The sequence below is a fragment of the Diadema antillarum genome, unplaced genomic scaffold (genome assembly GCF_040938485.1).
Source record: "Diadema antillarum isolate AM-2024a unplaced genomic scaffold, OU_Dant_1.0 seq00000656_RagTag, whole genome shotgun sequence".
Classification (NCBI taxonomy): domain Eukaryota; kingdom Metazoa; phylum Echinodermata; class Echinoidea; order Diadematoida; family Diadematidae; genus Diadema; species Diadema antillarum.
This window is the reverse complement of record NW_027271568.1, coordinates 156,282-171,559: the sequence shown is the minus strand read 5'-3', so window position 1 is coordinate 171,559 and position 15,278 is coordinate 156,282. Positions and strand designations below refer to the sequence as shown.

At 35.6% G+C, this 15,278-nt stretch overlaps 1 protein-coding gene across 1 annotated transcript in view; it reads right to left on the bottom strand.

Annotated features, from left to right (window-relative positions):
• The window catches only part of LOC139736575 (uncharacterized), a 40,719-nt gene extending 30,928 nt beyond the window's left edge, over positions 1 to 9,791 (bottom strand). Inside the window, exon 1 of the mRNA XM_071647322.1 lies at positions 9,764 to 9,791. Coding sequence (XP_071503423.1) covers positions 9,764 to 9,791 — 28 coding nt within the window. The remainder of the gene's footprint in view (positions 1 to 9,763) is intronic.
• Positions 9,792 to 15,278: the final 5,487 nt, after the last annotated feature.

The window sequence follows — 15,278 nt, the reverse complement described above, 5'->3', positions numbered from 1 at the left end:
TATGGCAAACAGTTGTAACTGCCGCTGTCTATTAACCAAATATGTGCTGGATTGATTAATCAGTTAATTGATTTATTGATTGGACGATAAATTGATCAAATTTAATGATTGAAGGATTGATTGATTGAGTCACTAGTTCTTGGCAAATTGATTTTTTTTTTTTTTTTATTTCAATTTTATTTCCATTTCCATTGAATAAACAGAAAAAAATATATACAATACATTTACAGAACAAATTTATAACAATTTCAAAGAAAACGTACAAATGGTCACGAGTAACAACAGAATTTCGTTTCTAAGGTATATACCTAATACAAAGATTAGAATGGAAATGGAGGGTCCCACTTAAAAAGCAAAGCTTGTAGGGTATGGGACCCTCAAAAAATACGTACACAAGGTCAAAGAAACCAATGTCAACTGACATGAAATTAACTTAGGAAGGGGGAAAAAAAGAAGAAGAACAAAAAAAGAACAAAAAAAAAAGGGGGAAATAAGACTATGGTACAACACGCGCCATCGTGGACACAAGCATACTGTACTTCATGATTAAAATGCAATAACAAAACGATACAACGCTCCCTGGTTTGAAATTGCGATTGATTGGGTGCATATGCCGGTATGAATGCATAGGAACGGATATAAGAAAAAAGAGAAAGAGAATAGACTCACTGTTACTGGTACAATAAAATAAATATCTGAGGTAAACTTATGTTAGACAGATTGTTTTCCTTAAAAGATGATTTCTGTGTGATATCTTAATACTTGTAAAAACAAACAAACAAACAAACAAACGACTTGATTGAGAGAATGAAACCGAAGCTAATTTGGTTATATATCATAAGATTTCAACAAAAAGAATTTTTATTTATTCTTAAAAAAATTCAGAGTTTGTGCTGTTATTATGTCGTTGGGAAGTGAGTTCCAATACTTAGGCCCCTCGTAGATGAAGGTTTGCTGAGCCAGCAAAGTCCTAAAAAATGGTAAATGAAATTCGTTGGATTGCCTTGTAGGATAATTATGAACAGATTGATTTTTTGAAAACATTGATTCAAATATATATGGAAGATTATTTTTATTGTAATTATACATAAATTGTCCTAAATTAAACAAATACAAATCTTTAATTTTAAATATTTTATTTTCAAAAAATAACGGATCAGTATGAGACAAATATGCAGTGTGACATATAATACGCAGTGACTTCTTTTGTAGCAGAAGTAATTTATCCAAAAGAGTTTGATATGTATTTCCCCATACAAGAATACCGTAATTTAAATAAGGCAATATGAGGGATGAATATAATGTAAGCAGGGACGACAAAGGAAGACAAAATTTAATCTTGTTGATTATACCGATGTTTCGAGAAATAATCTTACATATACTATCAATATGAAATTTCCATGAAAGCTTATTATCAACTGTTATTCCCAGAAATTTGATATAAGAAACATTTTCCAGTGGTGTGCCATCAAAAATAATATCAGCAGGTAGTGCCTCAATGGAGTTGCTGAAAAGCATATATTTTGTTTTTTTGGAGATTGAGAGATAATTTATTAGCTTTTATCCATTGAGCAACTTTTTCTAATTCAAAATTTAATGTCTTTACTAGGGTAAAAGGATTATTATGCGAAAAATTCATTCTCTTATTCTTGCATTGCTCTTTTTTGTGCACATTTTCTGAATTTGATTTCTCAGTTACATAGAAATAGATGACTTGAATACTTGAATTCAATAATTACTACTAAACAACTAGTCTTTTGTCACTTCATCGGCCAAAGGAAAGTGATTTAGCATGACATCCTTTCACTGGATAAGACACCTATTTGGCAGGATGGCAAAAGTAACTTCAACATCTTCCATTCTTTTTAACAAGAACAAAACGACTATCGTAGTAACATCCAAGCAAATTATATTTTGCGAAAATTATTGTGTTGATGAAACAAAACTCCAAAGCTCTATAATCGATAATGGTGTAATAAACATGGTGTTGCCAATTGGATGTGTCATTCCACAGCTTTCTAATTTGGCATGTTAACATGTATACATTCATTTCAACTGAATCGGGCTGATTATGTCAAATTGTTCATGAGATCAAATCCAGAATTGGGTAAATTATTTTGGACAGCCTGTGGTGTTTAGAATTTATCTACCCTCCAACTCCTCCACCTTGTTGTTTTTTTTTTCTCTCTCTCTCTTTGCTTCTGTATCACTCTCTGCCCATCTGTTCATCTCTTTTCCCTACATCTCTGTCTGTTTAATATATATATATATACATATATATATATATGTGTGTATATATATATATATATATATATATCTCGCTATCTATCTGTCTATCTCTATATCTCTGCCTATCTATCCATCTCTATATCCATCTATCCATCCATCTATCTATCTATCTATCTATCTATCTATCTATTCATATTTTTATCTATCTCTATAATCATCTACCCATATCAGTTTTTGATATGACATTCGTTTCATCAATTTGTATCTAGAAACAACAACACCAAAAACAGAAACGTGTCATGGCATGATTGAAGAGATACAGTTTATGAAATTTGTGTGTGACTCTAACCACTAAGCAGACTCAGTACTGACCCAAAGGGCAAAGATACAAACTATGTGCTGTAAAAGTGTTTATTCTGAGTATGTATTATATCAGTGTAGCAGTTGTTGATGTATTTTTTTTCCATATCACCATTTTTCCTTTGTCTTTATCAATGTGTCAGGTGGGGGGGGGGGGGGGGGGGCTCAAAGAGATAGAGAAGCACTCAGATCTTCAAACAAGATAGGTATTTGTTAAAGGGGTGTAATTACCAACCATTTTCATGGTGTCATTAAGGGGTAATTACCCATTTAATTCCCTCCGTCCAAAGTCTAAGAGGGCGTGTGCAGAAATATCAGAACCAGGAATCTTTCTTTTTGCTCCAGGGGTTCCTACGCACTGGCATATTACCAAGAGAGAGAGAGGGGGGGGGGGGGGGACCCAACATGTTGCTACCCGGTTCAGACATAGTGCAGTCTTACCACTAGCAGTCGCTGTCTCCGCGTAAAGTGGCCTATATATTATGAAGAGTTTGTTCGCAAAAACCGATAAGTCCATACTTGCCAAATGGAGATATTTGCGATTAACGGTCAAGAAAAATAAAGAGAATAATAAGAGCATTTTTGCTTCTTTTGACCATAACTTAAAAAATGTACCTTTATGTAGTGACCAATATATCATTTAAAAGATATTATTTTGTACTTTATGACAGAGACCGTACTTCAAAATCTTCAAAAATGGACTTATCGGTTTTTGCGAACAAACTCGTCATAATAGTATGTATAATAGTTTGTATGGGCAGTTAAATGGGCAATCAAAAATATTTTCGGATACGGATTATGAAGTTCACCACACGCCACTTTTGCGTGCGCGCATATACCATAGTGTGTAAATCACTGTTCCCTATCTTATAACCTGTAAAAAAAAATACCACACATCAGGTATTATCGGTATTCATTCTACCTTTTCACGCACACATATCAGGTTTTCTCTTGTGTTGTTATTGCAATTTTTTTTCTTTGATGTCTATGAAAATGAAATATTATGACCTTATAACTGCTTATATAGTTGCTTGTTTTTTCAAATCTTTTTTTTTACACGATCTCGTAGTTGTTGCGTGTTTTCCCGTGATGTGGGTGGGAGGGTGTTTTTTTTTTTCTCACCCACCCCCTCCCCACCCTTTGACCTATGGTTTTGCTTATTGCTTCATAACTTGTTGTCAAAATACGTTCTGTTATCATTCAGCCATTGTTATAAATCACATGAAAAGTTTACTCTTGCGGACCATGAAAAAGAATTCAGTCCGATTTTATTGCTTATTACTGATCACGCTCTCCTTGTTTGCGCAGCATTGATACACTATGATAGTAAAACAGGGAGGTGTCTTTTGAGTTGAGTTTATTTCTGCTTTGTTCATGTTTACATCTGAGATAAACAATCGATAAAACAAATTTGTACGCAAATCTGATAGCTTTCATTTAGCTTCCAGGATGAAATACCATAGCAAAGTGTCTTGATTTTAGAACTAAGTTCTACTTAGCATTTTGTCAAGTAATGTCAATACCTGAAGAAAAGAAGAACAGAAGGTGGTTGAAACAATTCTAAAAAGCAAAGCTTTAACTTACCATCAAAACTTGTATCAATCAAATAAAGTATTGAATGAAAAAGTAGTATACCCTGACAACCAAACAAAAAGGAGAAGAAGAATGGATCTGAAATCTGGTTTTGCTGGATGGCATGGACGTTTCAGTGTGGCTGAATGATATACGAGATAAAAAAGAAGAAGAAATAGTTGGAATGATTAACTGTGGGATGTAAAAACATGATATATTCGCGGCATGAATTTTTCGCGAATTGGAGCCGACAGCCTTTTTGCGGCATTAATTTTTCGCAAACTGCCACTGGCATTCAATGCATATAGTGTAGAAAAGCAATTTCGCGAATCTTTGCGCTCGCGAAATTCGCGAAATTAAAATGCACGCGAACATTCCTCGTTTATCGAGCTGCTGAAATCACCGAACCTACTCAACCTCTTCCAGACTGCATTCTGAAATCCCCATAGATCTGCACAGTCCACCAGGTTCCCGTATATAGAGAACGGGTTAATATGGCTGTTACAGTAGACAAATAAAATTTGTCACGTAATATTATTTACAGTGTTTATCGTACAGAGTACGCCACTGATTCTGAACACGATTTAAAGAGATAAAAATGCAAGTTTATCGGCAGCCGCACCACTCATATACTATATGTATTATGATTGGCAGATTCTGGTAAATGGGTAAGGGAAGCAAATAGTTCCTAGGGAGGGGAGTATGAATCATGTCTTTTGTATGACAATTTTTCGAAAATATCTACTTTTCTGCATGGCATGGGAATCAAGAAAAGAAAAAAATATATGTATATCTGAAGAGCTTGCATCCAAAAGGCGCTAAATCCATCATTTTCAATGGATTTAGCGCCTTTTGCCTTTTGGAAGCAAGAAGCTCTTCATAATATACATACATGTATATGTACATGTATTATATACAATTTCATATATGTCATTCCCTTTGTACGTATACCATGCAGACGTGTACCTGTCAGTAAGTGTCTATAATGTCTAAAATCAAGTTTTACAGCTTTTTGTCATGATGTGCCATTCTTACCATTTTGGTTTTTAGGAAAATGTGTCAAATTAATGTCGCAAGGAGTTTTGATGCAGACCATGCCAGTTTATTTGACCCATTTCAGCCTGCAGAGAGAACTCGTTTGTAAACGTGTTTAGAGATATGCTTTACGCTGTCCGATATAATGCCGCTATCTCTTTTTGCGTCTGAAATCCAACTCAGTGTGTGACGTCATGCGAGACGGGCCTTCTGGCGGACCATTCAGCGGGGTCTTTCCGGGCGCTGATTGGACAGACTTTAGAATAACGAATATTTTAATGAAGTAACAAAACATTTTTGTTTCTCTCTCTCTTGATACATGACTTAAAACCTTCATTACACAATGAAATCCCCATATTGCAAGTTGTGTTGTACTAAAATTTCTTTCAATATCTACTTTAACCCGCTGATTTTGCTACAACACGCATCTCTCATAGACACCTGCCCGAGTACACTCGGGAATCATCTTCTACGGTTAAGGAGGAGATTCTCGGATCAGTGTCTTCGGACTTGATAACTGCGATCACTTGAAAGATACAGTCAACGTCACAGTCGAATCAAAAGGAATCGGTGAAGATCCATCGACTTACATGAATTTTGACTTGCATGAATTTCGACTTATACTTTTAACAGACCACAGATATTGTATTCTTTTGCAACCCCCCCCCCCCCCCCACCAAATAAAAAATAACAACAGCAACAAAACAAGACACTCAAATAAACAAACAAACTAACAAAGGGGCGCCTTTTCACGTTATTATGTTTATGCTTGCATGCAGTCTTTATTACACACGTACGCGCATGCGCATAAACACCTTCGTATTTGATGGGACGAAGGCAGGTCTGCTGTATGTTTCTTTGTTGGTGTCTCAATCAGCGAAGAGCGTCGAACTCCACAAAAGATTTAAAATTTGTAGGGTTGTTATGAAAACAAAGAAACACAGGAGATCCCTATCTAATATAGAAAACAAATATCCACCACAAACGAAGACTTTTGTCTTTGTAGGCACATCAGATCTACTAACTGTGTAAACACCATTATTTTTATTTCAATTTTATTTTATTTCATCATATTTTGACAGGATAACAAGATCAGCAAGTGAATGCTGTTTTACATCAAGGTCCTGTACAATCCAACCATATAGATACAAAAATCATGTTACATAAATATAAGCATAAAAACCACTACAATTAAACAAGCAATCAGAGCTGAAAGGAGCAATACGTTAAATTGAAATCAGTAGTAACCAGTCTAAGTATGATATAATGAAACAATATGATACAAAAGAATATATTAAAACAGTGAATAAAATGATGCAAGATTATATACACAATCATACCATTTGGTGTACAAAAGGAATGTAAAAACTCTGCCAGAAAGGACTTGAATCAACAAGTCCACGATCATAAAAAGCAGATAGAAATTCTATGTAAAAATCTACACTAATAAATAGATTACATGCAATCTGGCAGTCATGCCCGTTTAACCTAAACAGTCGAATGCATGTATACCCATAACACACATTCAGGTATTCATGCACACATAATTTGCACCAGGCAAGTGTGGGTAACACAGTGTGACAAAAAATAATATGGTACATATTATGTAAAAACAGGGCGTTTGATAAAATCAATGAAAATACATTTCCTTATATAACAACTTCAAAGCTGACAATGACTTTGATTTCTTTAAAACATTTGGTAGAGAGTTCCATACCTTTCCTCCTGCATATCTAAAACAGCTTTTAAAACACTCTACATTCGGTTTAGGTGGTACCACATTCAAAGAATCAGCTGCTCTTGTATTAAACCCATGCCTGTCAAAAATCATCTCAATATTATTGCACATTCGGGTGGGGGCAAGTCCATGGATGCATTTATACATGAGCGTTGACAAAAAATAATTCCTTCTATTTTCAAATGCTTGCAAATTCAAAACCTTGATTATGTCATTCCCATTTGCAGTTTCGTAATCAAAATTTGATGTGATAATTCGTGCTGCCCTCTTTTGTAATCGATATTCTATTCTATTTTTAGCAGAGCAATTTCCCCAAACGGAGCATGAATAATCAATACACGGTTGAACAACTGCAGTATACAAAAGTTTAAGTGAATCTTTATCCAAAAATTGGTTCATTTTTCGTAACATAAATAATTTCATAGAAATAGATTTGGCTAAATTTTGTACGTGTGCATCCCAATGAAGATGGTCGTCTATTATAACACCCAAATACCTAAAATCATGAACCTGTTCAATCCTTTTTCCATCAAGAAAAATGTTCAAACTTTTGGAGCACCGTGGACTTAATAACATTACCTTAGTCTTATCTAAATTAATACTTAATCTGTTTCTCTTGTACCATCTATATATCGAGTTCAGATCATTCTGCAACATTGATGTAACTCTATCAGTATCTTTGTGCGAACAATAAATTACTACATCATCTGCGAATACATTACAGGAACATGAATATACAGATTCGGAAATATCATTAATAAATATGAGGAAAAGTATAGGCCCAAGTACACTCCCTTGTGGTACCCCTGTCGTAATACTTTCAGATGTTGAGAGATGACCATGACAAAAAACATTTTGACTCCTACCAGTTAAATAATCAGAAAACCATTTCAATTGTTTGCCCTTGATGCCATAACATTCCAACTTATGCAATAATAACGTATGATCAATTGAATCGAAACACTTAGAAATATCAAGAAAACATGCTGCAACTACTTCACGATCGTTAAAAGACTCCAACCAATCATCAACAGCTCGATGGAGACAAGTGTTAGTTGAGTGATGGGGCAAGAATGCAGCTTAATCTATGTTAATCAAATCATTTTGCTGAAGATATGCCAGTAACTGATCTTTGATCTGCTTTTCAAAAATTTTTGATACATGACAAGCGACAGAAATTGGTCTATAATTTGAAGGATCATTTTTACTTCCTTTGCCCTTGTATATAGGCGTCGTTTTAGCCCTTTTCCATTCAGTGGGAACAATTCCATCAGTCAAACTCCTATTATATATAATACAAAGTGTTTCAGAAATTACAGGAGCAGCTATACATAACAACTTAGAATCAAAACTCAGAATGTCAAGGTTGCTATCTTTACCAAGATTTATGAGAGAATTACGAATGCTATCGACAGAGACACAATCAAAAATAAACTCATAAATACATTCAGAATGATTCCATTGAAAAGTACTTTTACCACCTTCTACTATTTGTTTACCGACATTAACAAAATATTCATTCAATTTATCGGCAGTCAATTCCATTGGAACGTTATCTTCTTTACGTTTTCTACCCGTGACTCTATTCAGTTCTCTCCACACTCTCTTACTGTCATTTTTACATTTATCTAACATAACATTCATATACTTCTTTTTACTACTGCGTCTAAGTTTTGTAATACTGTTTCTGACTCTTTGATATTCCTTCTTAAAAAGAGGTTGGGATTCACATTTTTTCTTTAAATAGTCTCTTTTATAATTCAGCTTTACAATATCTTTTGTGATCCATGGACAACATCTCTGTTTAACTCTTACCCTTTTTAATTGTTTTTGGTCAAGAGTATTTTGAAATACCTCTGTACATCACTGTCCATGCGATTGCATTTTTTCCCCTCTTTCCTGCTTTTTTTTTAACGTGTTTTTGGAGATCTACGTCAAGTGTATTGTAAGACTATGCACATGGTAATTGATATCAGAATTTGATCAAGCGCATTGATTTTGAAAATGAGGCGGCAGTTTAAAAATATTTTCAATGCCACTTCGGGGGAGGGGGGAGTTGGTATAGATGTACCCTTTATTCCTCCCACCCCTCCCCCTTCTGCCGACCCTGCATATACTGTAGCAGAAGAATTTTACAACAATAAGTATTTTGAAGGAATTTTCCGGTAAGTAATATGAACAAACGTATTGAAGCTATGTCCACCTCGCTCTCTCTTTGAGATTTACGTTTGAGAATGAATGATAATGGCTTAGATAGGCTGTCATTTCCTTTTAAGCAAACATTTATTTTGAGAAATATCCATCTTATGTCATTTTTTTTTTATTTCTATAACGAGACAAGAGGTGGCGCCCTTTAACAATCACCTGATTCATAATCCGCCAATTCGGCTTTAATATAGGTTTCGTCGAAAAAAAAAAAAAAAAAACACGGGCTAAAAGTCATTTATTCGATTTGTTTTTAATGGTTTTAGTCCTGAATACCTATACTTGAAGAAATTGGAGTTATCTCCCTGTACTACCAAACTCTTGGTATTACAGTTTAAAAAATCTTCCAGATAATCATTAAGAAGATGATGATGTATGCAAGTAAATCGTAATTTCTCAAATGAAACGTCTGCATATTTTTATTTGTTTTAATGGTTTTAGTCCTAAATATCTTAACTTGGTGATATTGGAGTTAACCAAACAATAAGAGTTTGGCTACTTTTCCAGGCAATAAGATAATGTATGGAAGTGAATCGTAGTGAAACGCCTGCAAGAGCAAAAGAGTTCTCAGGAGGACTGGTTACCATGGTGAGAGGCATACAGCCTTGGTGAATTACAGCTCACCTTGTTTGGGGTGTGAGGTGGCCTTCATCGTAAGGACCCACTGATGTGGTTCTTTTCAAGGCCGCCTTGCACTCTAGCAAGGAACTCAGTGCAGCTTGGACAGAAAAATCCCCAAGGTTAAGAACGCAAAGACGAAACAAACTTTGCAACTGTCCAAACTGGAGTAATTATCATTGATATGATAATGTTAGGATATAGTAATGCGTTTTTTTTTTATTGTCAATTCATGGAAATGTAATGTCTGAATGTAACTACAGGTATACAAACACCATTTTCCAAGCTTTCAAAATAAGGTCAGAGTATACAGTAATATTTTTTTTTCCAGTAACACTGCATTCGCTAAGTAACAAGATATAAAAACATAAGAATATCATATATTCTCGCACACATTTACACACACACATATACACATAATTATGCATGTGTGTGTGTGTGTGTGCGTGTGTGTATGCATCTTTGTTGTTTTCGGTAGATTTAATCTAAAATATATCAAATTGATAAACTCTTCATATACCATAAAATGTTATATGCCCTCTCTTTGGTATAGATTAGCTTAATGACCTATCATACATTTGCAGACAGTAATTTTCAAAATTGTGATTGCCACAGTTATTTGTAATTTTTTTATCTCACACACATTCTCTATTATCATGGCTCAAATTAGTTTATCTAACTTTTTTAAATTCGATTTCTTTATCGCACCGTCGCTGACCAATCTCATGAATAGTGCAAATCATCTTCCTTTGTAAACGTAATACGCAAAAATACTATATCATTGCTTGCAAGCTATGCAATCGTCAAATGAATTTAAAAATTGAAATTGAAATGAATGGTTCCCCATCCCACTTATATACAATGAAGAGAAGGACATTGGAACATAAAACAAACAAATAAACAAATAAAAAGCCAGACCCCATCCCCAAACAACAACAATAAAATAAAATCATTTTCGCATAGGTATATGCTTTATATGTCCCTTTAAGGATATGTTGGAAAGAGAGGTGAAAATATAGAATGAGGTATGAACAGCCATTGTTGAAATAATATAAAGATATAGAAAAAAACTGCGATACAGAAAGAGAGTGATATACATATATAATATATATATAAATATGCATATATAATATATATAAATATGCATAGCTATAGATGTAACATAAACATGTGCATTTTATTAAGAATATACAACGCACATGTATTATACTCTGATTATCATTGAAGAGAAAGGGAACGAGAGATCAGAGAGAGAGATAGAAAGAGATAGAGGGATATTCGGGTGGAGATCGTGGTGGTGGAGATTTGGAGGAAGTTTTGATGCATATAAGGAGAGAAATGATGATGGAGAAAGTGGTATACAGTGTAGATTAATAGTGGTGAGGAGGATAAGGGGAAGCATTGTGTATTTACACACCTTCGTAAGAAAGCGTAGACGCCATTCGTCAGTGGAACATTTCCGATGCATAATCTGACCAATTGCAGAATAGAACAGAAGTGGCGTCGCCTTCATTGTTTATCCCGTTTCCAATACACACCGCGTTCGCTGTGACTGCTCCATCTATACAAGCGGCTACCGCACATAGATAATGGGGCTTTCTTTGCTTTCCCCAGAGTGAAATAAAAAAGGCACATCACCACTTCCTTGATCAATACCGAATAGGACTGAAGGCCGCCGCCATAACCATTATGCATATCAATAGCACTTTGGCGGACACAATTCTATAGAGTGGTAATCGCATGTCGGTAGGGTCCCTGCAGGTAGGATCCTGTGTGTATTGAAAGCGTGTGTGGGCGTACATTACATACATCCAAACGTGTTGTAACACTTGGGGTGGCAGCCGTACTATGGAAGATCATAGACGCATATAAAATTCCGGGAATTTTTCTCAGCACTGCTTTTCTTACAATCAACTCACTTTCCGGTTGTTTTTCACCTCACAATGTATGTAATGGACATCATCTTGTCTTCGAGATTTTATCATGAACGTGTTTATATTTTCATCCGTCGTTTATAATCCACTGGAATCAAGAAAGTTTCATGATTATGATAATAGCGTGGTGGCGTTTGAGCGATAAGCATTTGTCAGGTAGGTACAATATTGTTGTTAATACTAGTCACGTAATGTTTAGAAAATAATATCTTACTTTGTTATCCTATATATCATCTTGTATGACATTGGTCCTTGCAGTGCAGATATTACAGATAGATTCCTTTAAGGAAAAAATGTCTAGTGTGACCACGCCTTTCGTGAAGTACATGGGATCGCGTTATTATAGATTGACGTCAGTCCATGAAATGAATATGGTACTTTCATGTACTATATATAAATGACGGATAACAAGAATATTATTCCTTTGCTATGGGTCAAGGTGGTGAATATATTTGCAACACTGCCGCAAAGACTATCTTTATAACACAAGCCAGGACTATGGGGTATGAATCTAGTATGCTCGTGTGACAGGTGAACAAATCGTACTTAAAATTATCCGACACACACACACACACACACACACACACACACACACACAAAGCTCCTATACATGACAGAGAATGCTGAAAGAGAATTGATGCGTTGTTAAAGGGCAAGTTCACTTTCATAAACATAAGGATTGAGAAAATGCAACAATATTAGTAGAACACATCAGTGAAAGTTTGAAGAAAATTGGACAATCGGTGCAAAAGTTATGAATTTTTTAAATTTTTGAGTTGGAACCGCTGGATGAGGAGACTACTACAGCTTGTGAGTCATATGCGTACAACAGTATAAAGAAAATATAAAAGAAAATTCAACATATTTTCACTTTTTTCGCATAATAAAAGAGCAATTGACTTGCCTCTTTCTAAAGGCAGGGGGAATAGTATTACCCATAATATTTATCGGTAACGAGTCAAGGGAATGTGTACATTTTTCAAAAGATGGAATTTTGTGAAATTCTCTTTATATTTTCCTTATATTGTTGTACGCATGTGACATCTAAGTTATTCATACACTGCAGTAGTCTTCTCATCCAGCGGGTACTGCACAAAAACTTCAAAAATTCATAACTTTTGAACGGATTGTCTGATTTTCCTCAAACTTTCAATGATGTGTTCTACTAATATTGCTACATTCTCTCAATCCTTATGTTTATGAAGGTGAACTTGTCCTTTAATGTCCATTCTGGCACAGCCATTATAAATATAGACTAAAGTCTGGCATTGTCTATAATACACCGAAATTTCATCCGAACCTTGAATGATGATATTTTATTGCACTATCTGGGAGGGGAGATGCAGGTATAACTCTGGGGATCTTTCTTTCGCTCCCTCTCTCTCTCTCTCTCTCTCTTTCCCTCTCTCTCTCTCTTCATCTCCCTCCCTATCTGTATAGTAGCAATAATACACCGTAAAAAGAACTGTATAGTCAATATGGAATATCTTATTATGATTATAATTAGGTATGTATTATGCCAAAAAACTGTAATCAAAATAAGCGTATAAAACTATTCTTATATCGATCATTAAAGTACGGGTCACTAATTGACGGAACAATAATGCGATAATGGACAATTCGTAATGTTCTCCCACTGGCAGTCAATTCTCAGGAATTTTTACCGGTAAAAAACATTTTTCATTAAACCATGGCAAACGAGGGGAAAAAAGAGCGCAATATAAACCAAGTGTGCTATGAATGGTCAGCATCACTGTGTGCAGAAGGCGCGAAGAAGGACTGTTTCTAAACTACCCAGTTCTTGGCTTCTTGGTGATGGAAAAAATATTGTCATCAGTAAAGCAACTTTTCCTTTTGGAAATTAACTCATTGTTTCAACTTCAGGGTTTGAATGCTTTTTTTGGATGTTGAAATTCCTTCAGTAGTGATCGTCATACAGCTAGTGTGTATATCATTTTCGATACGGGGCCTACTATTATATAATTATACACTGTATATTGGTAGATATCAGAACGCCCCCACCCTCAACACACATAATTATCTTTTGTGTGTTTATAACTGCGTTTGTCTGAGATGACACATCAGTATAAATGGAATCTCACTTTTGCAAGTCATCTTTTTTTCGATGTCCTTCTTATATGCCTGTTTTACAGAAGAGTGGACATATAAACAACAGGAAGGCCAACTACTACATTTCGCATCAAAATGGACACGGAAACAGTTTTTTACCCCCGTACAACGCCCCCGCCGACCACAATTAATCAAGTGACCCCAGCACCATCGTCATTATCGCCTTCGCCCCCAGAGTACTCACAATTTGACCCAGAGGCCAAAGGTCATGAACTCCCGCCGCCGTACGCCAGTGTTGTCAATGAGAACTCGGCCAATACCGTCCCCGGTCTCTTCATTCCACGATATCATGGCAGTCAGTTCGAAGGTCAAGGTCAAGGTCAAGAGCTATGTCAAGGACACTGTCACTGTCCTCATGCGCGCCAAGCGTGGACAGCTGACGTATCAAGAAATGCAATAACGCATGCGCATTGCGGTCACTACACACATAGTATTTCAACAACAGTGAGTGTTCTTTTTTTTTTTATTACGGAATCATGTCATATGTGAAAATGAAACCTAAAAAATACAAAGTTTAGGGCTGACTTCAAAGCTGGATGACTTTTGTTTTAAAATATCTCTCGATCCAATCAGTCAGTTCCTTTGGTGCCATAAATATCTCCTGAAGCAACATAAAACAAGTTACTGTTTACCAATGGGAGCAGTGATTTAAAAAAAAAAAGTGAAATGTCACATTAGAGGGGACTGTGTAGGTCAGTTAAATGTATCACAAAACATCCTATCATGTAAACATCATAAAATGTTTTCGCAATAAAGCCTAGAATATCAGGAGATGTTACTATTTTCTCACTAAGCCATAACCGTACGATTTGATCAGTCTAGAAAACATCTTTATTATAACTATTGTTCACATTTTGCATATTAAAATATTTGACATTGAATATACTGATTCAAGTTTTTACGATGGTTGTTTCCATCCCTAACTCATAGTTTAGAACTTTTTTGAAACACTAAAGCTGACTTTTTATTTCATCTGCAATGGTTTTATGCCTTTAAACATGAATCCCATGAATTGAATTACGACGGGTCATCTCATATATACGTTATATCTCCCTGAAACGAATGAAGTACCTAAGCAACTGAAAAGAAAGAGAGGTCATTTTCCTAAATGTGCACTTCAGCAAATTACGAAATGGTCTGTAAAGAAACAAAAGAGGAGCAGTTAATATTCGTATTTTACCGCCCTCTTGCGTCCTCAGACGGGATATCCCTCACATCGGTCGATTCCGCGAGACAGCCAGTTCCTGGACCAGCCCCACCACGACTACATCATGTGTCTCTCCGTCTTCGTTCTCCTCTGTTGCTGCGTCCCCTTTGGAATGGTGGCCGTCGTGAAGTCAATGGAGGTGAGGGCGTGTCCTCATAATTGGGAGCGTAGGGGGCGGGGCGTCATGTATTATAGGGCGTGTACGCTTTGATGAGGCATGTTCTTTTAGGGGCTTGTCCGGGAAAGAGGA